The sequence below is a fragment of the Oenanthe melanoleuca genome, chromosome 2 (genome assembly GCF_029582105.1).
Source record: "Oenanthe melanoleuca isolate GR-GAL-2019-014 chromosome 2, OMel1.0, whole genome shotgun sequence".
Classification (NCBI taxonomy): domain Eukaryota; kingdom Metazoa; phylum Chordata; class Aves; order Passeriformes; family Muscicapidae; genus Oenanthe; species Oenanthe melanoleuca.
The window spans coordinates 653387-675215 of NC_079335.1; the positions used below are offsets into that span (position 1 = coordinate 653387).

The following is a 21829-nucleotide window of genomic DNA, read 5'->3' on the forward strand; positions in this document are numbered from 1 at the left end:
GAGTTCCTATGTTTGCTCTTTTTCCTGCAGCCACCGGCAGAGCTCTTGGTGACACTGTGAGCTCCACTCTTGGTTCCACATCCTCTTGTGGTTACGGTGAGCAGAGTATAAACTGTATAGCAAAACCATCAACTTCTCTCCCAAATTGGACTTTCTGGCCCCTAGGATGAGCAGAACAGTCTCTGCTGCGGCTCACAGTTGTTTTGTGATCGAGTTGTTTTGAAAAGCACCCACAGGTTGGGTGCTGTCATTGATACACAAAAGCTCTAAGGGCTTTTTTAAAGCCTGGAAATCCCACAGGAAATGCAGATATCGGGGCCAAATTTGAGTTGCAGAACGCATATCCTTCCTCAAGAGTCCAAATCAATCTCATTCTGGGGTCTCCTTTGTGAGAGAGACACAGGAGAGCTGTGGGGTTCTTTTCAGCACTCCTCAATCTGAGAGAGCACAGGGGGAGCAGCACCCACCAAAAGCAAAAAGTGAAGCTGAGGTGATCTGGTGTATTGGACACTTGGTGAAAACCACACCCTGAATCCTCTTTAATGAATCTCCAGTGCATATTCTCTGTATTCTATTTGCCCTCCCCTCTTGCTCCGCTATTGTACCCTCACATGATTCCCCAGCTGCTTTGAAGTGTGATTTTAAATAGTTCAGATTTTATCTAAAGATTAGAAGTAATTCATAGTGATTAGGGTGCAAGTTAGAAAAACAAACGACAGGTTAATGATTATTAGATGCTCAAGCTAGAGTTAATAAGGGCATTGTTTGCATTTGGGAGCTTGTTTCAGTTTCATTTATACAAGGAGATGCAGTAAGTGAACCGTTATAAGAACAGATTGGAGCCAGTAGAAGAATGGCAGACATCTGGAATTTTTTATCAATCATCACGGTGGGGTTTTGTCTCTGGTGCTCTGGGCACCAGTTTTTTAGGCTGTCTTCTTTAATGACCCAAGCAGGGAATAGATGCTATAAAGTTGTTTATTGCAGAAGCACATCAGTGTCAAAACTCAGAAGAGTCACAGGCACTACAGTCCATGCTAAGTTTTGGTATAAAGTCCCAAATAGAAGCAGAAGCTGCTCCCAGAGGTCCTGGTAGGGTTGATATTGCTGTGGCAGCTTCTGTCTGCTATTTGCATGTTCATGATGGTGGCAAGAGAGAAGGAAAAAAGCAAAGCAAAGCAAAAAGCAAATGGCAAAAAGCAAATGGCAAAACGCACCAGCTCTCCCCAATCCATGCTCTCATATAGAAACTTTCCGACAATGTAAGACACAAATTTGAACCATTTCCTCTTAACCTATCAGAATTCCAGTTTCTTAGCATGCCAGGTTATGTATAAACTACACATATTGTCTATCTTGCTCAGTCTAAAAAATGCAAGCAATATTCTTTCTATAGTTTTATTATGTCTAAAACTATGGGCCTGGAGCCTCTATGGAAACTCGAGTATCTAGGACTATGTTTTCCAACCTTCACTAGAACTTACACTTCTGCTCTGGCATCTAAAACCTTTTACTCACTGAAAGATCTTCAAGTTCATTCTAAAGCTTCCTTACTGACTTGCTTGCTTATCCTAAAACTTAAACTTACACCTCTACCTTACGTGTCAGTGGCTTAACATACTTCAATCCACCCAAAGGTTTTAATTCAATCCCTGCACTCTGATTTCTCTCTGAAGAATTTGGAGAGATCCCCAAGTCACTGACTCCAACACATCACCAGTCAGGGGACCTTGGATTGTGCCAGAGGGTCACGGAGACTTGATGAAGACGTTCCTTACTTCATCTTCCTTAAACATGGACCCATTTCAAAACCACCAACAAAATTCAAGAGAAGAATTGCACACTCGTGATGGCAATTGGCCGTCATTTTAAGGCTAAATGAGGCTTTTGTCCTCATTTTAATAAAGAGTAGAGATGGAAGGTGCTGGGGTTATGCAAATGTATGGAATGTAAGACTTTGGGAAATAAATAGAGGACAAGGAACATTGCACAGGTATTACCCTCATGCAGCCCTCCACTGTCTTAGCAAACGTACAATTTTTAACTTTAATTAGTTTGAGGCTCTTTGTCCATGAGCATATCAGTTTTAACGATTCAGCTCTATCCCACCCCCTGCCATTCCCATATAACCCCAGCTCCCTCACACTTCCCGGGCTTCTTTTGTCCTTCTCCTAGGTTACAATGTAAAGATATGCCCAAAAGAGTTTATTGTATCACTATCTGCTGAAACCAGGTGGGGCAATGATTCTTATCCCTGTGGGAGATATCTCCTGTTAATGGGCCATTTGTTAAAGCTGGAGCAATGTTCTTTATCTTCCTCCAGGAGATATCACCTGTTAATGGCCATTGAGTCCCAGTGCATGACTGACAAAATTCCATCATCCCAGTGGGAGATGCTCCACCAAGGGGGAGGAGCCAAGCCTTTCCTACCTAGATAAAAACTGAGATTTGGAACACCAAAGCAGCCTTTTTCCACTGCTTTCCAGAGGACAAGAGCTACCAGACCTTTCTACAGGATCACTACTTCAACAAGACCACTTTATATGGACTGCAACCCGAACCAGCAGGGTCTCAGGTTGTATTCTGACTCTGCCACTGCTTTCCTTTTCTACGATTCCATGTATTTTATCGATGTAATTATGACTTAATTATATATTTGGGTCTTTTCCTTTCGTTTTCTCTTTTACTTCCAGGCACAGGATTGAAGCTCTAGGATGGGTAATGAGCTTAGTTGCCCTAGGCTTAGCTCTCCTGACAGAGGCATCTATTACCAAGTTGTGGGTAGCCTTGAATTAGGAGAATTTTCGTTTCCTAAAGGGAATCTTAAAAATTCTGTTCATTCGATTTGTAAGTACTTTCCTAACTCTACAAATTATTCTGGTTTTTTGCATTATTTTAGGGACAGTGTAGGGAAGAAGTTGTATCATGTTCAGGCTGAGGGAAACTTATCCGTTCCTATATTTATTCCTCTCTTTTGCGTTATTGTTAAATTAATTGAAAAATTGGGGAAAGTTTTGGGTTAGGGTCCCCAGTTAAAAACCCCTTGCATTCCTTCCTCTCCCCAGGCTCTCAGCCTTCTTCCCCACAAGAGGTGTGATCAGACGGCGGGTGGTTCCAGGGTGCACAGGGTTGCTGCCGATCCCCTGACACCTCCTGACAGAAATTCAGGCTGTCTGGGTATGCAACAGACTTTGTGGGGACCCACTTCTCCAAATTCCCTAAAGTTTGGGAGTTCAAACTCTCTGCTGAAACCATCTGGGTGCCGTGACAAACGTCATGTCTTCTCATATGGAGGCATCAAAACCCATTTTTAAGACATTGACAACCATTTCTCCTAAAGACCCCAAACCACTGAGTTGATTTTCAAGGATAGCACCGCCCATCTTCCTATAAACTCCTGCTCTGTGTGGGTGGTGATGCCCTGGCACAGGCTGTCCAGAGAAGCTGCAGCTGCCCCGTCCCTGGAAGGGCTCAAGGCCAGGGTTGGATGGGGTTTGGAGCAGCCTGGCCTGGGGGAAGATGTCCCTGGCTGGGCAGGGCTGGCCCCCGACTCGCTTTAAGGTCGCCCCATCCCAAACCATTCCCAAGCTCTGGGGCCGGGCACTCGGCAGCACCAGCAGCTCGTGCTGCCGCCTGCTGGTGGCACCCGGAACTGCAGCTGGTTTTTCACACTCACTTCTGCCCTCCAATGGAAAATTCCTGAACCGCAACTCCCAGAATCCCAAAATTCCAGAATGGGTCAGGATGGAAGTAGCCAGAGTGGGCACCAGGACCAACCTCCCAGCTGAGGCAGCATCATCCTGAGCACAGGAATGGGTCCAGAGCAACCCAGAAATGGACACTGCACGGGGCAGAACTGGACACAGCATTCCTATGTGTCTCACTGGGCAGGGCAGAGGGGCACGGACTCTCCTTGACCTCCTGGCCCTGCTCCTCCCCATGTCCACTTGAGCATCACGTGATGCTGGGAATATCCAATCCCCTCTCAGACAAAGATTCCTGTCCCGTATTCCTGCTTGGAATGAAATGGGTGTGAGGTCCCTCCCTTGGGAAGGGTGTGCCCCCCAAAAATCCTCCTCGAGTTTGAGAGAAAGAGACATTCACACGGGTGTGGGGAGCGACATTGAGCCCTGCTTGAGAATTGTCTCTTTTTGCTGCCTTGATAAAATTTTGTAATGGATTTGATTTTATAGAATAATTTAATTGAACCATTTTCATAGAATAATTTAATGGAATTCTTTTGATACAATTATTTAACAGTATTATTTTGATAAAAAAATGTAATAGTGGTGATTTGATAAATTTTTTTTTATATAAGTGTTTTATAAAATTGTTTTGCGCAACTCCCTTGTGGCACTGTGGCCAGAGTCACTGTGGTGGCTGCAGTGGTCTCAGGGCCTGTGGTGGCCTCAGTGACCACATGGATGCCATGGTGGCCAAGGCGGCCATAGTGGCAGTGGTGGCCATGGTAGCCTTGGTGGCCTTGTTTCTCTGGCTGTCCTGGTGGTCTTGGTGATCGTGGCTGCCACAGTGACAACAGAGTTCTTGGTGACCCTGGTGGCTTCGTGGCTCAGAGGATTCCGGTGGCCGTTGCCACGACTGTGGTGGCCAGGAGGAGTCCTCCGAGGTGGTAGGGGGCCTGGGAGATGCTCCCACCTGGGGGACAAAGATGCTGGTCTGGGATTCCGTGGGAGAGTGAAGTGGAGGTGGATGGCCATAACGGGGGCTGGGGCTGACAGGAGAGATGGGGGTGAAGAGGTGACAGTGAAAGAGTATGGGGGGAATGGCAGCGGCCGGGGAGGTCAGGGGTTGAAGGTGAGAGTGAGGGGTGACAGGGGTCAGGGTGAAACGGGGTTGCAGGGGGTGACAGGGGCTCAGGGTGTGCCATGGGGATGACAGGGGGTGACAGACGATCAGGGAGTGACATAGGGGGAGCCCAGCCCACCCGCATCCAGCACTCAGGGCCTGTCCCCACAGCACTGTCTGTGGAGAGGAGGAACAGGGTCAGAACGGGGGCTCCCTGTCCCTGTCCCTGTCCCTTTCCCTTTCTCTCTCCTCTGCTGGCAGGGATTTCCCCCTCCCCATCCTCTCCCAAATGTGTGTGTCTTTGTCCCTGTGCCCTGTCATGGATGTTCCTGTCCCCATGCCCAGTGTCGGTGTCCCCAGAATTGGTGTTCCCATCACAGGGCGTCCTTGTACCCACACACACCGTGGGTGCCCCTGTCCCTGTCTCCCGTCCTCAAAGAGTGGCATTGTCCCCTGTGCCTCATCATGGGTGTCCCCACGGCCCCAGTGGGTGTCCCCATGGCCCCAGTGGGTGTCCCCATGGCCCCAGGCTGTCCCCACCTTTCAGCCACTCGCAGTTGTATTTGCTGTAGGTCCCAATGGAGTTGAGGTGGATCTGGACGTTCCCCGTTCCCTCAATGACTTTGGTGACGTTGAACTTCTCGAAGGGTGGGATCAGCACCTCCTCTTCTATGGGATATCTGGAGAAGTTCCTGATGTATGCGCCATGACATGTCTGAACCTTGAACACCGTGCTGTTCCCAAAATCATGGATGACATTTTCACAAAGCGTCGACGACGCGAATTGACCGAACCGGACGATGTCGCCAACCTTTGCCTTGAACTTGTACTTTTTCACCCCCCGGAACACACAGCGACATTTCTGTCCCTGCTTGACCCTCAGCGTGGCCAGGGCGTCGGTCAGCAGGAAATGCAGCGTTTTGAAGTGGAATTTGTCCCGATATGACACAGGGGAGCGCCCAGCCACTCTCACTTGGTCGTTGAACTCCTTGTACAGACCCTCCATCGTGTAGGCCATGATGGCGACGGCCTGGTCTTTGGATGACAGAGGGGACACACGGGACCCCCGAATGCGCCACATGGAGATGGCCTTAGGCCAGACCTCAGCGAACCGAGAATTCTTCTGCAACTCAGAGCTCTTCAGGGCCAACAGCTCTTCCTTCATGGCAAGGCCACAGCCCCGGTACTGGTCATCAAAGGAGTCTGGGGCCATGTCCAGGTGCTTAATCTTCAGGATCATGTTGACGATAATCATTGCCTGCTGTACCAGGTTGGGGCCCAGGAGTGCCATGGAGGAGGGAGGCCACAGGGAGCAGTGTAGACACTGAGGGACACAGAGGGGACACAGAGGGGGTTTTTCAGTGAGGGACTGGGGAGGGCAGTAGGGTCAGCCCAGGGGAAAGGGAGGCACTCCTGGCTAGGAGACCCCTGCACATATCTGGGTCCCTCATCCCAAGTCTTGGGGTTATTTTTGCCTCCCCAAAGTTCCCCAGCCCCCAGTGCCCCCCAGTCCGAATCCCACAGTACCATGCCCCCCCAAGAAGCCAAATCCTACTCCCATGATTAAATTTCCACTCAGCTTGCCCACACCACCAGCCCAAATCCTGGGGTCACTCCCTGAGACCCTCAGTGTTCCCCTCAGCCTGTCCCAGACCCCAATCCCACTCCCAGTCCCCAATTTCTTTCGTGTCACCCCAGAACCTCAACCCAAATCCAAACATCACCCCCTACCCCCACAGTGTGTCCCAGCCCCCCCATGACCCCAATCCAACTCCCACCATCCTGTGTCCCCCCTCTCTTTCCCCCAGAGCACCCCAGGACCCCAATCCCAGTCCTGTGACTCCCCCAGTGCCCTCCCAGACCCCAAATCCCACAGTACCCTGTATGCCCCAAGTATCCCCAGTGTCTCCCCAGCCCCTGATACCGAAATCAGCCGGAGTGAACTCCCTGGCACAGCTGGAGGTACCAGAGAGCCGGAATTCTTTATCAGCTCGGACTCACAGTGGATCTCTCCTGCTCCTGAAACTCAGGGGGACTTTGCACAGGGTATTTATCCTCCCTAATTATAAATATTCATTAAAGTGGGCAGTTTAGCTAACACAAAACCAGGGCTTTTCCCGTAAATAATTTGAATGCCTTCATCTCTTTTAGGAAATAATTCTATTGTCCTGACACAGAAGGGGTTTCAGGGTGTGGTTTCCACTGAATGCTCCAATATCCTGCATCACCTCGCCTTGAATTTCTGCTTTTTGCCCTGCACTGCCCCTTCTGTGTTACAGAACTTGCCAAAAACCCCCCCTGGAGTTCCCATTACCTCTTTCTCCACTGGCTCCAGCCACATTTATCCTGCTGTATCCCCACTTTTCCATCCTTTTATGTTTTTCTGCTAGGTCATCTTTCAGCCCTATCCAGCACCTTCAGGGGAACTGAAACTCCTCTCCTCTTCTCTTCTCTTCTCTTCTCTTCTCTTCTCTTCTCTTCTCTTCTCTTCTCTTCTCTTCTCTTCTCTTCTCTTCTCTTCTCTTCTCTTCTCTTCTCTTCTCTTCTCTTCTCTTCTCTTCTCTTCTCTTCTCTTCTCTTCTCTTCTCTTCTCTTCTCTTCTCTTCTCTTCTCTTCTCTTCTCTCCTCTCCCCTCCCCTCCCCTCCCCTCCCCTCCTTTCCTCTCCTCTCCTCTCCTCTCCTCTCCTCTCCTCTCCTCTCCTCTCCTCTCCTCTCCTCTCCTCTCCTCTCCTCTCCTCTCCTCTCCTCTCCTCTCCTCTCCTCTCCTCCTCTCCTCTTCTCTCTTATTTCTCACCCCCCAGTACCCCAATTCCAGGATTCCATGTACCCCCAGGGCTCCCAGTCCCACTCTCCACTGCTCACTGATTTGCTCAAATTTTCGGAGGGCGCAGCCCCATTTTTATCCCAATTTCCTGGCTGCATCTCCCTCTCTCTTTCCCCAGTGCTGAGGTACTTGAGGTACAGACTTCCTGAAACCCCTGATACCTAAGATTACCCTCTAATGTATAATTCTCCCTTTTAATTTTTAATTCTTATGGAATAAACCTCGTTTTCCCCATTGCTTCTTTCATCTTCCAATATCCAGTTTCATTTCTCAGCAAACCTACAGTTTGTTTGTAAAGGCAAATATCTTGTTTCCATTCATCAGTTGGTGGAATCCTTCCCAATGTTTCTTTTCTCTCTCTGTACTTGTCTTATCTGTAAGCAGATGCACAGCTTGTTTGGAAAGACAACTCCGATATTCCTCTCAATCCCTCCTCTATTTATTTTTTTAATATTTGGCTTTACAAACTTTAGTTTCCATTGACTTAACTCCCTGTTCCTGGGTCTTTTTTGGTTTTCCAACTATTTGCAGTGACATCAATTTCCATCCTTTTGTAGCAGTCTCTGGATCAGTAGCCACGGCTACTACCTGCATTTGCAAGTTCCCACATGAGGTTTCCACCTGCAGTTACATCCCAGATCTGTTTTCTTAGATCTGGACCAGAACCTATTAAAAACCATTTGAGCTCCATTCCAGTGTTGCCACTTCCTCTGATAGTCACGGACAACATGTGTCCTGCTCGTGGAATTATCTCGGGGGCAGCTTAAAAATAAGGGGTCAAAACACCTTATCCTTCCCCACGGCTTTGCAGCCTTCAAAATCCTTCTGATTATGGAAGGAGCACCTTTCCCAGCTGCCATTAATGAGATAAACATGTGCTGGATTCCGTCTGCCCTGATTATCTGGAACAATCATAAGGTGGGAAGCTGGGGCTCCGACAATCTAAACCCAAAGATAAAGTCCAGTCACAAACACTTTTTCCCAGTCCTGTTTAGACAATAAGTGCCCCTTTCAGAAGAATGAAGCTGCCATGGACTTCCTTCTTCATCCCAGAATCCTGTTCCATTATGGACTTCACTCAGGGTGCTAACCCTCCATTTAGGCTCAACTGGGCTGGCCACCCATGGCCAGTTTTCAGATCCCCCTGGCCCTCCACAGACCCTGCAATTGCTAAGGTTAAAGGTTTTTGCTACTTCTTCTCCTAAGCTTAAAATATTATTTTCCTATTCTTGGCCCCAACCTAACTGACAATATAAAGGTAAGATTATGAAGAGAAACATTCTAATGGTGCCATCTAATCTCCTAACTTAATTTTCACTTCCACGTTGTCTTCCACACCTGTGGTGAGTGAAGGCACAGAAACAGCTGAACATAAAGAAAATACTGACAGTGAGGGCTGGCCCCCAGTGACTGGAGATTCAAGAGGAAGGATGCCCACACAAACTATTTCATCTCTTCCTTGCCACTAGGATGAGAACTGCAAGGGTAAGGAAATCTAAACACCTATTCCAAGGGAGATCACTGAATATCTCCCCTGGCTCTGGCCCTTATTCTTGCCAAAGCCAGGGGCAGGAGCCGTACCCACGGCATCCTAGTTTCCATCACCAGCCTCAGAAGGTGTTTCTGTATTTCTCCATTCATTCACCCAACGTGACCCGAACTCTGGGGTTGTCAGGGGTGATGGAGGTTCCACTGTATCCCTAAAGCAGTCAGGACTCCTTGAAGAATTTTTCCTGTAAAATGAGTTCCCCTATTTGAGTGTCTTGCATCCACAATCCCAAATCTTGAAATTATTTGTTCCAAAAACACTTTAACAACTGATCCTGTAGTCGCTGAAACAGCTGGAAATGCTTAACCCTGTTAACTCTGTTAAGAGACATATAATTACCAGAAGATATCTAAATCTTGCCACTCCGGGCATTTCACTAAAATCCACCTGGCATCTCTGGAAGGGATGAACAGCCCAACTCCTCCCTCCCCTGGCAAGTTCCTTTGTAACTCTGTTAGTGGTTTCAGCACAAATCAAACAACCTTCATTAGCTTGTTTTGCCAGAGTAAAAAGAGCCACAGCAGCATTTTGAGCAAGGCTTCTGGCAGTCCTCAGATGCCAAATGATTCCCTTCATGAAATTGTTTTAACAGTTGTAGGGCCGGAACTTTTTGGATCCACTGCCTCCCATCCCTTGTAAATAAATTATTTCCTCTTTCCTCTGCCACACTCTTTTTAATTATCTCAAGTTCCTCTGGAGGAAAAGACAGTTTCTCTGGCAGAGTTGCAATTACTGGGAGTAAGGAAAGGATCTTAGAGATTTCTGGCAACAATGCAGTTTTCCAAGCTTCTTTATCAGCCAGTCGGTTTCCAACTGCCTGATCCGAGCATCCTGCCTGCTGCCCCTTAATGTGGATTACTGACACACTTTTTGTAAAATCACCACTTCCTATAAGTGAGAGGTTAAGTTTTCATGAGTTAATGTCTTTCCCCTGCAGGTTAATAAACCTCTTTCTTCCCATAGTTTCCCAAAGGCATCTATCACCCCATATGCATATTTAGAATCAGTAAAAACATTCACTGTCTTGTCCTGGGATAATTCACAGCCTCTGACAAGCAGACACAGCTCTGCTGTCTGAGCTGGCCAGGTCTGGAGTGATCTCTGGCCGTCCTTTAATTGCTTCCCATTCACATCCTGTAAATCCTTTCCCTTCTACCACACTTTTCCTGTTTCCTGACAAAAGCAAATCACCCACATAGTACAACATCCTAACTTCTGAGGGTGGAGCAAACTCTATTAATATTCTCTGCTTGCCCAAAGAAAACCAGGGACTCAGTATATCCCTGGGGGAGGACTGTCCAATGCAACTGTTATTTTGCCATTTCCCTCCTTCCTCCTGTTCTCACTCAAAGGTAAAATGCTGTTTACTGTGTTATGTACTCAGACACCTTGAGGATACATCCTTCAAATCCACTATGGAATAATGCTGATGTGAAGAAAGGATCTGATTCAAAAGAAATTTCAGACCATTAGTCTCCTCCTTCCCCGATTTGGGACCTGACCCTTCCCTTTGTCTGACCTCGCTGTTTCCATGATGTTTCTGTGCATATCTTCACCCTGGTGCTCTTCTTTCACTCAGGAGTGAGAACAAAGTGTCTGCAAGTCTCATTCTGGGCAGTGAAAGAGTTAATACCTCGCCTGGAATAAAGACGTGTTCTGGGGTGCACAGGCACACTCACCTCACCATCGTGAGCTCCTTTCATCATCAGCTCCTTTGTGAGAGGCACTTTCGGGTGGCGCAGAACCCAGACGGGGTTTTCACGTGGGATTCCTCAGAGAGCCTTTATCGGGTCTTGCCACGAAGGTGCCAGGGATGAAAGAATCCCGAGGAGTCAGAGGGAGCCGGGGTTATATGGGAAAGGCAGGGGGTGGTGGAGCAACCAGCGAATCCTTGGAGGGTGCAGGGGCGGAGCAAGAGGGGAGGGCAAATAGGATACAAAAAATCTACATAAGTTACAAGGTACCCTGGGATGGTTTTTGTGTCTCCATCACATTGAGGGTTTTGGTTACCTAAGGGCCTTTCTCTAGGGTTGTACTTTAACTATTTCAGCCTTCAGATTTTGTCACTCCTAGACATTCCCAGGTCTGAGGGCTGCAGCCCTTCACAGGGTGACATTGAACCCTGCTTGGGAATTGTCTCATTTTGCTGCCTTTGAAAGAATTGTTTAATGGATCTATTTTGATAGAATAAATTAATAGAATTCTTTTGATACAATTATTAAATTGCAGTATTTTGGCAGAATTATTTAACAGAATTTCTTGGATTGAATAATTTAGTATAATTGTTTTGATAGAATGGTTCAATAGAATCTGTTATATACAACTGGTTTTATAAAATTATTTAATAGAATTTTTGTCTTACAACTGATTTGATACAATTATTTAACAGAATTATTCTGATAAAATAATTTAATAGAATTGTTATCATACAATTGATTTGGTATAATTATATAATAGAATTGCTTTGTACAATGGTCTTGTGGCACTCTGGCCACAGTGGCTGTGGTAGCCTTGTGGCTCAGGGAGTCTTGGTGACCATGGTGGTCACAGTGGCCTTGGTGCTTATAGTGACCATGGTGGCTGGAGTGGCTGTGGTGGCTGCAGTGGTCACAGTGCCAGTGGTGGCCACAGTGACCACATGGAGGCCATAGTGGCCAAGGGGACAATAGTGGCAGTGGTGGCCATGGTAGTCCTGGTGGCCTTGTTTCCCTGAGTGTCCTGGATGAAACAGTGACCACAGATATCTTCCAGGCTTTGTGGCTCAGAGGATCCCTGTGGCCATGTCCAAAGCTTTGATGACCAGGAGGAGTCCTCTGAGATGGCGAGGGCTCTGGGGCTGCTCCCACCTGGGGGACAAAGAGGGGAGTCAGGGGGACCATGGGTGAGTGAGGCGGTCAGGGGCGGCCAGAATGGGCTCTGGGGGTGACAGGAGAGATGGGGGCCATGAGGGGACAGTGACAGGGTGTGGGGAGTGGGGGGGCATGGGGAGGAGATAGGGAGGTCAGGGAGGTCATGGTGGGCTTAGGGGTGACAGGGGTCAGGGTGACAGGGGGTGCAGGGGCCAGGGAGAGTGTCATGGGGGGGGTCCTGGCCCACCCACATCCAGCACACAGGGCCTGTCCTCAAAGCACAGTCTGTGTCCATGTCTATGTCCATGTCCCTGTCCCCTACATGATGTGGGGGTCCCCATCCCTGTTCCCTGTCATGGCCATTCCTGTCCCCAGCCTTGGTGTCCCCAGCACAGGGTGCCCTTGACCCCACACCCACAATAGTTGCCCCTGTCCCTCTCCCCCATCCCCAGAGAGTGTCATTGTCCCCTGTGCCTCATCAGGGGTGTCCCCATGGCCCCAGTGGGTGTCCCCACAGCCCCAGGGGGTGTCCCCATGACCCCAGGCTGTCCCCACTGCCCCATGCTGTCCCCACGGCCCCAGCCTCTCCTCACCATTCACCCACTCGCAGTTGTATTTGCTCTCAGTCCCGGTGGAGTTGAGTGGATCCACACGTTCCCGCTTCCCTTGTTGACTTTGGTGACTTTGAACTTCTCAAAGGGTGGGATCAGCACCTTCTCCTCATAGGGAAATTTGGAGAATGCCTTGATGTCAGCGCCGTGACACGACCTCACCAGGAACTCCGTGGTGCTCCCAAAATATTTGGCGACACCTTTGCAAAGCAACGACGACGCGAATCGACCAAACCGGACGGTGTCACCAACGTTTGCCTTGAACTTGTAGTCATCCACCCCCCAGAACACACAGTGACATTTCTGTCCCTGATAGACCCTCAGCGTGGCCAGGGCGTCGGTCAGCAGGAAATGCAGAGTTTTGAAGTGGAAGTTGTCCCGGTGTTCCTGGGGGGAGCGCCCGGCCACTCTCACTTCATCATCGAGCTGCTCAGACAGGTCATCCATGGTGTAGGCCATGAGGGCGAATGCGTGGGCTGAGGATGACAGAGGGTACTGAGGGGATCCCCAAAATTTCCACAAGAGCATGGCCTTTGGCCAGACCTTGGTGAACAGAGAATTGTTCTGCAGCTCGGAGTGTTTCAGGACTGGCAGCTCCTCCATCATGGCATGGCTGCAGTTCTGGTACTGGTCATCGAAGGAGTCTTGGGCCATGTCCAGGGGTATCACCATTATGGCCGTGGTGGCCACGGTCATTGCCAGCACAGCCAGGGGGAGAGCCAGGAGGGCCATGGAGGGAAGAGGCCACAGGGACCAGTGTGGACACTGGGGGACACAGAGGGGACACAGAGGGGACACTGAGAGGGTTCCTCAGTGAGGGACTGGGGAGGGAAGTGGGGTCAGCCCCGGGGGAAGGGAGGCACTCCTGGCCAGGAAACCCGTGGACTGGTATGGAGTCTCTGATCCCATATCCTGGGGTTACTTTTGCCTCTCCTACTTCCCCCGGCCCCCAGGGACCCCAGTCCCACAGTACCATGGCCCACAGAAGCCCAATCCTACTCCCATGATTACAGTTCCCCTCAGCGCCCCCAGGACCCCAGCCCAAATCCTGGGGTCACTCCCTGAGCCCCTCAGTGTTCCCCTCAGCCTGTTCCCAGACCCCAATTCCAATCCCATTCCCCAATTTCTTTGGTGTCACCCCAGAACCTCAACCCAAATCCATGCATCACCCCCTACCCCCACAGTGCGTCCTAGCCCCCCCATGACTCCAATCCCACTCCCACCATCCCGTGTCCCCCCTCACTTTCCCCCAGAGCACCCCAGGACCCCAATCCCAGTCCTGTGACTCCCCCAGTGCCCCCCAGACCCAAATCCCACCGTCCCCTGTCCCCACCAAGTGTCCCCAGTGTCCCCCCAGCCCCTGATACCGAAATCAGCCAGAGTGAACTCCCTGGCACAGCTGGAGGTACCAGAGAGCCGGAATTCTTTATCAGCTCGGACTCACAGCGAATCTCTCCTGCTCCTGCAGCTCAGGGAAGCTTTGCACAGGGTATTTATCCATCCTAATAATAAATGTTCATTAAAATGGGCTGCTTAGCTAACACAGAGCCAGGGCTTTTCCCGTAAATAATTTGCATGGCTCCGCCTTTTTTGGGATAAAATTTTATTCCTCTGTGGGGCCTTAAAATGGCTTCAGAGTGCAGTTTTCACTGAGTGCTCCAATATCCTGGATTGTCCTGCCTTGACCTTTTGCTTTTTGTCCAGTGCTGCAGCTTGTCTGTTACAGAACATGCCAAAAACTCCTCATTGGTGCTCCCATTATTTGTTTCTACATCATCTCCAGCTACCTTTGCCCTGTTGTTTCCCCACTTTCACTATCTTTTATATTTTTCTTCTTGTTCATCTTTCAGTCCTATCCAGCACCTTCAATGGAACCAAACCTTTCCCTTCTCTCTCTTATTTCTCCCCCCAACTCAGGACCCCAGTCCTACGGTCCCAGATCCTCCAGTGCCCCCAGTCCCCTCCCCACTGCTCACTGGGTTGCTGTCACACCCCAGACACCAACTGGGTTCCCCTATCAGATAACATCTCTGTAGGCACCCCGAGCCTGGATATGGTCCCTTGGGGGCGTTTCCTCCTCTGTTTGTGTGGCAGGAGAAGCTCTGGCGCCCTAAAAAAGGCTCCACCAACACCTGGAGATACCTGAACCCTTCCTGGCATGGAAGCTCAGAAAATCCGTTTTCCTGCAATCCCCGGGACTGTTTCCTCTTTCAGCGATCCCTGGGGGTGATGGGTTTGAGCTCAAAGGGTTAATTTATCAGGAAATAACATTGCAGCAATTTATTTCAATGTAACTTCCTCCACGGATTTGGCAACCCCCACTGCTGCTGCGCCCTGGAATGTGGCACGGTGCCTTCTTTGGCTGCTATCGAGGAAGGACAATATTTCCTGTTGATATTTAATCAGAGATCCCTGTGCTGTGAATAGATTTCTTTATTTCCAGGTGTCTACACGGGCAGGAGCAATGCCCAAAGCAGACCTCAAGTGAGTTCCTATGTTTGCTCTTTTTCCTGCAGCCACCGGCAGAGCTCTTGGTGACACTGTGAGCTCCACTCTTGGTTCCACATCCTCTTGTGGTTACAGTGAGCAGAGTATAAACTGTATAGCAAAACCATCAACTTCTCTCCCAAATTGGACTTTCTGGCCCCTAGGATGAGCAGAACAGTCTCTGCTGCGGCTCACAGTTGTTTTGTGATCGAGTTGTTTTGAAAAGCACCCCACAGGTTGGGTGCTGTCATTGATACACAAAAGCTCTAAGGGCTTTTTTAAAGCCTGGAAATCCCACAGGAAATGCAGATATCGGGGCCAAATTTGAGTTGCAGAATGCGTGTCCTTCCTCAAGAGTCCAAATCAAATCTCATTCTGGGGTCTCCTTTGTGAGAGAGACACAGGAGAGCTGTGGGGTTCTTTTCAGCACTCCTCAATCTGAGAGAGCACAGGGGGAGTAGCACCCACCAAAAGCGAAAGATGAAGTTGAGGTAATCTGGTGTATTGGGCACTCAGTGAAAACCACGCCCTGAATCCCCTTTTATGAATCTCCAGGACAATGTTACTTCTGCAGATTCTCTGTGTCCTATTTGCCCTCCCCTCTTGCTCCGCTATTGTACCTTCAGAGGATTCCCCAGCTGCTTTGAAGTGTGATTTTAAATAGTTCAGATTTCATCTAAAGATTAGAAGTAATTCATAGTGATTAGGGTGCAAGTTAGATAAAGAAACGACAGGTTACTGATTATTAGATGCTCAAGCTAGAGTTAATAAGGGCATTGTTTGCATTTGGGAGCTTGTTTCAGTTTCATTTATACAAGGAGATGCACTAAGTGAACCGTTTTAAGAACAGATTGGAGCCAGTAGAAGAATGGCAGACATCTGGAATTTTTTATCAATCATCACGGTGGGGTTTTGTCTCTGGTGCTCTGGGCACCAATTTTTCAGGTTTTCTTCTTTAATGACCCAAGCAGCTAATAGTTGCTATAAAGTTGTTTATTGCAGAAGCACATCAGTCTCAAAACTCAGAAGAGTCACAGGCACTACAGTCCATGCTAAGTTTTGGTATAAAGTACCAAATAGAAGCAGAAGCTCCTCCCAGAGGTCCTGGTTGGCCTGATGTTGCTGTGGTAGCTCCTGTCTTATATTTGGATGTTCATGATGGTGGCAAGAGAGCAGGAAAAAAGCAAAGCAAAGCAAAAAGCAAATGGCAAAAAGCACCAGCTCTCCCCAATCCATGCTCTTATATAGAAACTTCCCGACAATCTAAGACACAAATTTGAACCATTTCCTCCTAACCTATCAGAATTCCAGTTTCTTGGCACACCAGGTTACATATAAACTACACATATCGTCTATCTTGCTCAGTCTAAAAAATGCAAGCAATATTCTTTCTATAGTTTTATTATGTCTAAAACTATGGGCCTGGAGTCTCTATGGAAACTCGAGTATCTAGGACTATGTTTTCCAACCTTCACTAGAACTTACACTTCTGCTCTGGCATCTAAAACCTTTTACTCACTAAAAGCTCTTCAGGTTCATTCTAAAGCGTCCTTACTGACTTGCTTGCTTATCCTAAAACTTAAACTTACACCTCTACCTTATGTGTCAGTGGCTTAACATGCTTCAGTCCACGAAAAGGTTTTAATTCAATCCCTGCACTCTGATTTCTCTCTGAAGAATTTGGAGAGATCCCCAAGTCACTGACTCTAACACATCACGAATCAGGGGACCACAGATTGTGCCAGAAGGTCACAGAGACTTGATAAAGACATTCCTTACTTCATCTTCCTTAAACATGGACCCATTTCAAGACCACCAACAAAATTCAAGAGAAGAATTGTACACTCGTAAGGCTAAATGAGGCTTTTGTCCTCATTTTAATAAAGAGTAGAGATGGAAGGTGCTGGGGTTATGCAAATGTATGGAATGTAAGATTTTGGGAAATAAATAGAGGACAAGGAACCTCGCACAGGTATTACCTCCATGCAGCCCTCCATTGTCTTAATAAACGTACAATTTCTAACTTTAATTAGTTTAAGGCTCTTTGTCCATGAGCATATCAGTTTTAACGATTCAGCTCTATCCCACCCCCTGCCATTCCCATATAACCCCAGCTCCCTCTGACTTCCTGGGCTTCTTTTGTCCTTCTCCTAGGTTACAATGTAAAGATGTGCCCAAAAGAGTTTATTGTATCACCATCTGCTGAAACTAGGTGAGGCAGTGATTCTTATCCCTGTGGGAGATATCTCCTGCTAATGGGCCATTTGTTAAAGCCAGGTGGGGCAATGTTCTTTATCTTCCTCCAGGAGATATCTCCTGTTAATGGCCATTGAGTCCCAGTGCATGACTGATAAAATTCCATCATCCCACTGGGAGATGCTCAACCCAGGGGTAGGAGCCAAGATATTTCTACCTAGATAAAAAAATGAGACTTGAAACACCAAAGCAGCCTTTTTCCACTGGTTTCCAGAGGACAAGAGCTACCATAACTTTCTACAAAATCACTGCTTCAACAAGACCACTTCATCTGGACTGCGACCACCACCCGAACCAGCAGGGTCTCAGGTTGTTTTCTGATTCTGTCACTGCTTTCCTTTTCTACTATTGCATGTATTTTATCGACGTAATTATGACTTAATTATGTATTTGGGTCTTTTCCTTTCGTTTTCCCTTTTACTTCGGGCACAGAATGGAAGCTCCAGGATGGGTGAAGAGCTTAGTTGCCCTAAGCTTAGCCCTCTTGAGAGTGGCATCTATAACAGAATTCTGGGTACTGATGAATCGGGGGAATTTACGATTTCTAAAGTGAATCTTAATTATCTTGTTCACTGGATTTTTAAATATTTTCCTAACATTTCATGGGGTTCTGGTTTTTCGAATTCTTTTTGGGACAGTGTAGGGAAGAAGTTGTATCATGTTTAGACTGAGGGAGACTTATCAGTTGCTATATTTATCATATCTTTCACATTATTGTTAAGTTAATTGAAAAATTGGGGAAAGTTTTGGGTTAGGGTCCCTCTCTTTCCTCTCTCCATTCTCCAAGCCTTCTTCACCACATGAGGAGCAATTGGTAGGGGGTGTTTCCAAAGATCCCCTGACACCACCTGTCAGAAGTTCAGGCTGTCTGGGTTATGCAACAGACTTTGTGGGGACCTACATCTCCATTTACCCTAAAGTTAAGGAGTTGAAACTATGGTGAAACCACCTGGGCACTGTGACAAACTTCATGTCTTCTCAGCTGATTTCCTGCCCTCCCTGCTTCCCTCTAGTGGGCAATTCCAAAACTACAACTCCCAGAATCCCAAAATTCCAGAATGGGTCAGGATGGGAGGACCCAGAGTGGGCACCTGATCCAACATCCCAGCTCAGGCAGCGTCATCCTGAGCACAGGATTGGGTTCAGAGCAGCGCAGAACTGGACATGGCTCTAGAGAGAGCTGGACACAGCACTGGGCAGAACTGGACACAGCACTCCCCATGTGCCTCACTGGGCAGGGCAGAGGGACACGGTCACTCCTGGACCTCCTGGCCCCGCTCCTCCCAATGCCCCCTTGAGCATCACCTGACCCTGGGAACGTCCAGTCCCCTCTCAGACAAAGATTCCTGTCCCGTATTCCTGCTTAGAATGAAATGGGTGTGAGGTCCCTCCCTCGGGATGGGGGTGCCCCCCATAAATCGTCCTCGAGCCCGAGAGGAAGAGACGTTCACATGGGTCTGGGTGTGGGGAGTGACATTGAGCCTCACTTAAGAATTGGATCTTTTTGCAGCTTTGACAGAATTATTTAATGGATCTATTTTGATAGAACACTTTAATGGAACTGCGATGATAGATTTAATAGAATAGTTTTGTTACAATTTATTTGATACAATTATTTAACAGGTTTGTTGTGATAGAACAATTTAATAGAAGTGACTTGATACAATTTTTCTGATGTAAGTATTATATACAATAGTTTTGCACAATGTCCTTGTGGCACTGTGGCCAGAGTGGCTGTGGTGGATGCAGTGGTCACAGTGCCAGTGGTGGCCACAGTGACCACACGGAGGCCATGGTGGCCAAGGTGGCCATAGTAACTATGGTGGCCTTGGTAGACTTGGTGGCCTTGTTTCTCTGGCTGTCCTTGTTGTAACAGTGACCACAGATATCTTCGAGGCTTTGTGGCTCTGAGGATCCCTGTGGCCATTGCCAGGGCTGTGATGACCAGGATGAGATGGCGAGGGCTCTGGAGACGCTCCCACCTGGGGGACAAAGAGGGGAGTCAGAGTGAGTGAGTGAGGGGGTCAGGGATGGCCATAATGGGGTCTGGGCGTGACAGGAGAGGTGAGGACCATGAGGTGACAGTGACAGAGTGGGGAGGGGCATTTGGGGGTGCAGGAGGCAGGGAGGTCAGGGAGTCATGGTGACCTTAGGGGTGACAGGGGTGACAGGGGATCACAGGGGAGAGGGGGTGCCATGGGAAGCCCCAGCCCACCCACGTCTAGCAAACAGGACCTGTCCCCTCAGCACTGTCTGTGGAGAGAAGGGACAGGTCTGAACTGGGGTGTCCTGTCCCCGTCCCTGTCTCTGTTCCTTCCCAAATGTGGGGGTCCCCACCCCTGTCCTCCATCCCCAGTGAGTGTCATTGTCCTCTGTGCCTCATCAGGGGTGTCCCCATGTCCCCAGTGGGTGTCCCCATGGCCCCAGGCTGTCCTCACCATTCAGCCACTCACAGTTGTATTTGCTGTAGGTCCCGATGGAGTCGAGGTGGATCTGGACGTTCCCCGTTCCCTCGATGACTTTGGTGACCTTGAACTTCTCAAAGGGTGGGATCAGCACTTCCTTCTCATGCTCAAAGTTGGAGAAGTTCTTGATGTCAGCGCCGTGACACGTCCTCACCACGAACTCCGTGGTGCTCCCAAAATATTTGGCGACACCTCTGCAAAGAGACGACGACGCGAATCGACCGAACCGGACGGTGTCACCAACATTCGCCTTGAACTTGTAGTCATCCACCCCCCGGAACACACAGTGACATTTCTGTCCCTGATCGACCCTCAGCGTGGCCAGGGCGTCGGTCAGCAGGAAATGCAGAGTTTTGAAGTGGAAGTTGTCCCGGTATGTCTGGGGGGAGCGCCCGGCCACGCTCACATTGTTGTTGAACTGCTGGTACAGGTCATTCATGGTGTAGGCCATGAGGGCGATGGCCTGGTCTGAGGATGACAGAGGGTACTGAGGGGATCCCTGAACTTTCCACAAGTGCACGGCCTTTGGCCAGACCTTGGCGAACAGAGGATTCTTCTGGAACTCAGAGTGGTTCAGGGCTGGCAACTTCTCCATCATGGCAGAGCGACAGCCCCGGTACTGGTCATCAAAGGAGTCCAGGGCCATGTCCAGCGGCTTCTCCATTATGGCCATAGTGGCCATGGTCATTGCCAGCAGAGCCAGGGTGAGAGCCAGGAGGGCCATGGAGGGGAGAGGCCACAGGAACCAGTGTGGACACTGGGGGACACAGAGGGGACATGGAGGTGACACTGGGGGACACAGAGGGGACACGGAGGAGCGCTGGGAGGGTTCCTCAGTGAGGGACTGGGGAGGACAGTGGGGTCAGCCCAGGGGGAAGGGAGGCACTCCTGGTCAGGAAACCCCTGCACATGTCCATGTTTTCTCATCCCAAAAACAGGGTTACATTTGTCTCCCCAATATCCTCCAGGCCCCAGGGACCCCAATCCCACAGTACCATGGCCCCCCCCAGAAGCCCAATCCTACTCCCATGATTAAAATTCCCTTCAGCCCCCCCCAACCCTTGCCCAAATCCTGGGGTCACTCCTTGGGACCCTCAGTGCTCCCCTCAGCCTGTCCCCAGACCCCAATCCCACTCACAGTCCCAAATTTCTTTGGTGTCACCCCTGAACCTCAACCCAAACCCAGGCATCACCCCCTACCCCCACAGTGTGTCCCAGCCTCCCCATGACCCCAATCCCACTCCCACTATCCCATGTCCCCCCTCACTTTCCTCCAGAGCACCCCAGGACCCCAATCCCAGTCCTGTGACTCCCCCAGTGCCCCCCAGACCCAAATCCCACAGTCCCCTGTCCCCCCCAGTGTCCCCAGTGTCCCCCCAGCCCTTGATACCGAAATCAGCCGGAGTGAACTCCCTGGCACAGCTGGAGGTACCAGAGAGCCGGAATTCTTTATCAGCTCGGACTCACAGCAGATCTCTCCTGCTCCTGCAGCTCTGGGGAACTTTGCACAGGGTATTTATCCACACTAATTACAAATATTCGTTAAAATGAGCTGTGTAGCTAACACAGACACAGGGCTTTTCCCGTAAACACTTTGCACGGCTCCGTCTCTTTTTAGGAAATTATTTTACTGCCCTGGGGAGCCATAAAAGGGGATTCAGGGCGTGGTTTCCACTGAGTGCTCAAATATCCTGGATCGCTCTGCCTTGACCTTTCTCTTTTGGCCGCCGCTGCAGATTCTCTGTTACAGAAGTTGCCAAAAAATCCTCACTGGAATTCCCTTTCTGTTTCTCTACTGGCTCCAGCCACCCTTGCCCTGTTCTTTCCCCACTTTCACTATCTTTTATATTTTTCTGCTCGTTTATTTTTCAGCCCCATCCTGCACCTTCAGGGGAACTGAAACTTTCTCTTCTCTCTCTAATTTCTCACCCCAATCCCGCGGTCCCACACCCCCCCAGTGCCCCCAGTTCCACTCCCCACTG

The 21829-nt window shown here is 49.2% G+C and overlaps 4 protein-coding genes across 7 annotated transcripts in view; all 4 read right to left on the reverse strand.

The window, feature by feature from the left end:
• LOC130249091 (erythroblast NAD(P)(+)--arginine ADP-ribosyltransferase-like) overlaps positions 1–7284 on the reverse strand; it is a 39729-nt gene extending 32445 nt beyond the window's left edge. The window contains exon 1 of the mRNA XM_056483483.1: positions 6773–7284. The gene's annotated coding sequence lies outside the window, so the exon portion shown is untranslated. The remainder of the gene's footprint in view (positions 1–6772) is intronic.
• On the reverse strand, positions 3968–6824 carry LOC130250298 (erythroblast NAD(P)(+)--arginine ADP-ribosyltransferase-like). The gene is made up of 3 exons (XM_056485843.1): positions 6731–6824; positions 5347–6130; positions 3968–4656 (listed from the first exon to the last, which is right to left on the reverse strand). The coding sequence occupies exons 2-3, from the start codon at positions 6095–6097 to the stop codon at positions 4571–4573; spliced, it is 837 nt and encodes a 278-aa protein (XP_056341818.1). The 5' UTR covers positions 6098–6130; positions 6731–6824; the 3' UTR covers positions 3968–4570.
• A 3604-nt stretch (positions 7285–10888) lies between the features above and the next one.
• Positions 10889–14283, reverse strand: LOC130250299 (NAD(P)(+)--arginine ADP-ribosyltransferase 2-like). 3 transcript variants are annotated; one of them, XM_056485844.1, is made up of 3 exons: positions 14084–14283; positions 12622–13404; positions 10889–12025 (listed from the first exon to the last, which is right to left on the reverse strand). In XM_056485844.1, exons 1-2 carry the CDS (start codon positions 14138–14140, stop codon positions 12625–12627), a joined length of 837 nt encoding a protein of 278 aa, XP_056341819.1. In that variant the 5' UTR covers positions 14141–14283; the 3' UTR covers positions 10889–12025; positions 12622–12624. The 3 variants fall into 3 exon arrangements, with proteins under 3 accessions (XP_056341819.1, XP_056341820.1, XP_056341821.1); XM_056485845.1 differs by having other exon boundaries at positions 14007–14084; XM_056485846.1 differs by lacking the exon at positions 14084–14283 and adding an exon at positions 13973–14063.
• A 4723-nt stretch (positions 14284–19006) lies between these two features.
• On the reverse strand, positions 19007–21511 carry LOC130250292 (erythroblast NAD(P)(+)--arginine ADP-ribosyltransferase-like). 2 transcript variants are annotated; one of them, XM_056485833.1, is made up of 3 exons: positions 21238–21511; positions 19836–20604; positions 19007–19364 (listed from the first exon to the last, which is right to left on the reverse strand). In XM_056485833.1, exons 2-3 carry the CDS (start codon positions 20569–20571, stop codon positions 19135–19137), a joined length of 966 nt encoding a protein of 321 aa, XP_056341808.1. In that variant the 5' UTR covers positions 20572–20604; positions 21238–21511; the 3' UTR covers positions 19007–19134. The 2 variants fall into 2 exon arrangements, with proteins under 2 accessions (XP_056341808.1, XP_056341807.1); XM_056485832.1 differs by having other exon boundaries at positions 19821–20604; positions 21238–21447.
• Between the last annotated feature and the right edge of the window lie 318 nt (positions 21512–21829).

Coding starts and splice junctions, on each gene's coding strand:
- LOC130250292 (XM_056485832.1), bottom strand. CDS start 20,571: ATGGCCCTCCTGGCTCTCACCCTGGCTCTGCTGGCAATGACCATGGCC. Junction 19,365..19,820: donor CAACTGTGAGTGGCTGAATG/GTGAGGACAGCC, acceptor TTTGTCCCCCAG/GTGGGAGCGTCTCCAGAGCC.
- LOC130250299 (XM_056485844.1), bottom strand. CDS start 14,140: ATGGATAAATACCCTGTGCAAAGCTTCCCTGAGCTGCAGGAGCAGGAG. Junction 13,405..14,083: donor AGGAGCAGGAGAGATTCGCT/GTGAGTCCGAGC, acceptor TGTGTCCCCCAG/TGTCCACACTGGTCCCTGTG.
- LOC130250298 (XM_056485843.1), bottom strand. CDS start 6,097: ATGGCACTCCTGGGCCCCAACCTGGTACAGCAGGCAATGATTATCGTC. Junction 4,657..5,346: donor CAACTGCGAGTGGCTGAAAG/GTGGGGACAGCC, acceptor TTTGTCCCCCAG/GTGGGAGCATCTCCCAGGCC.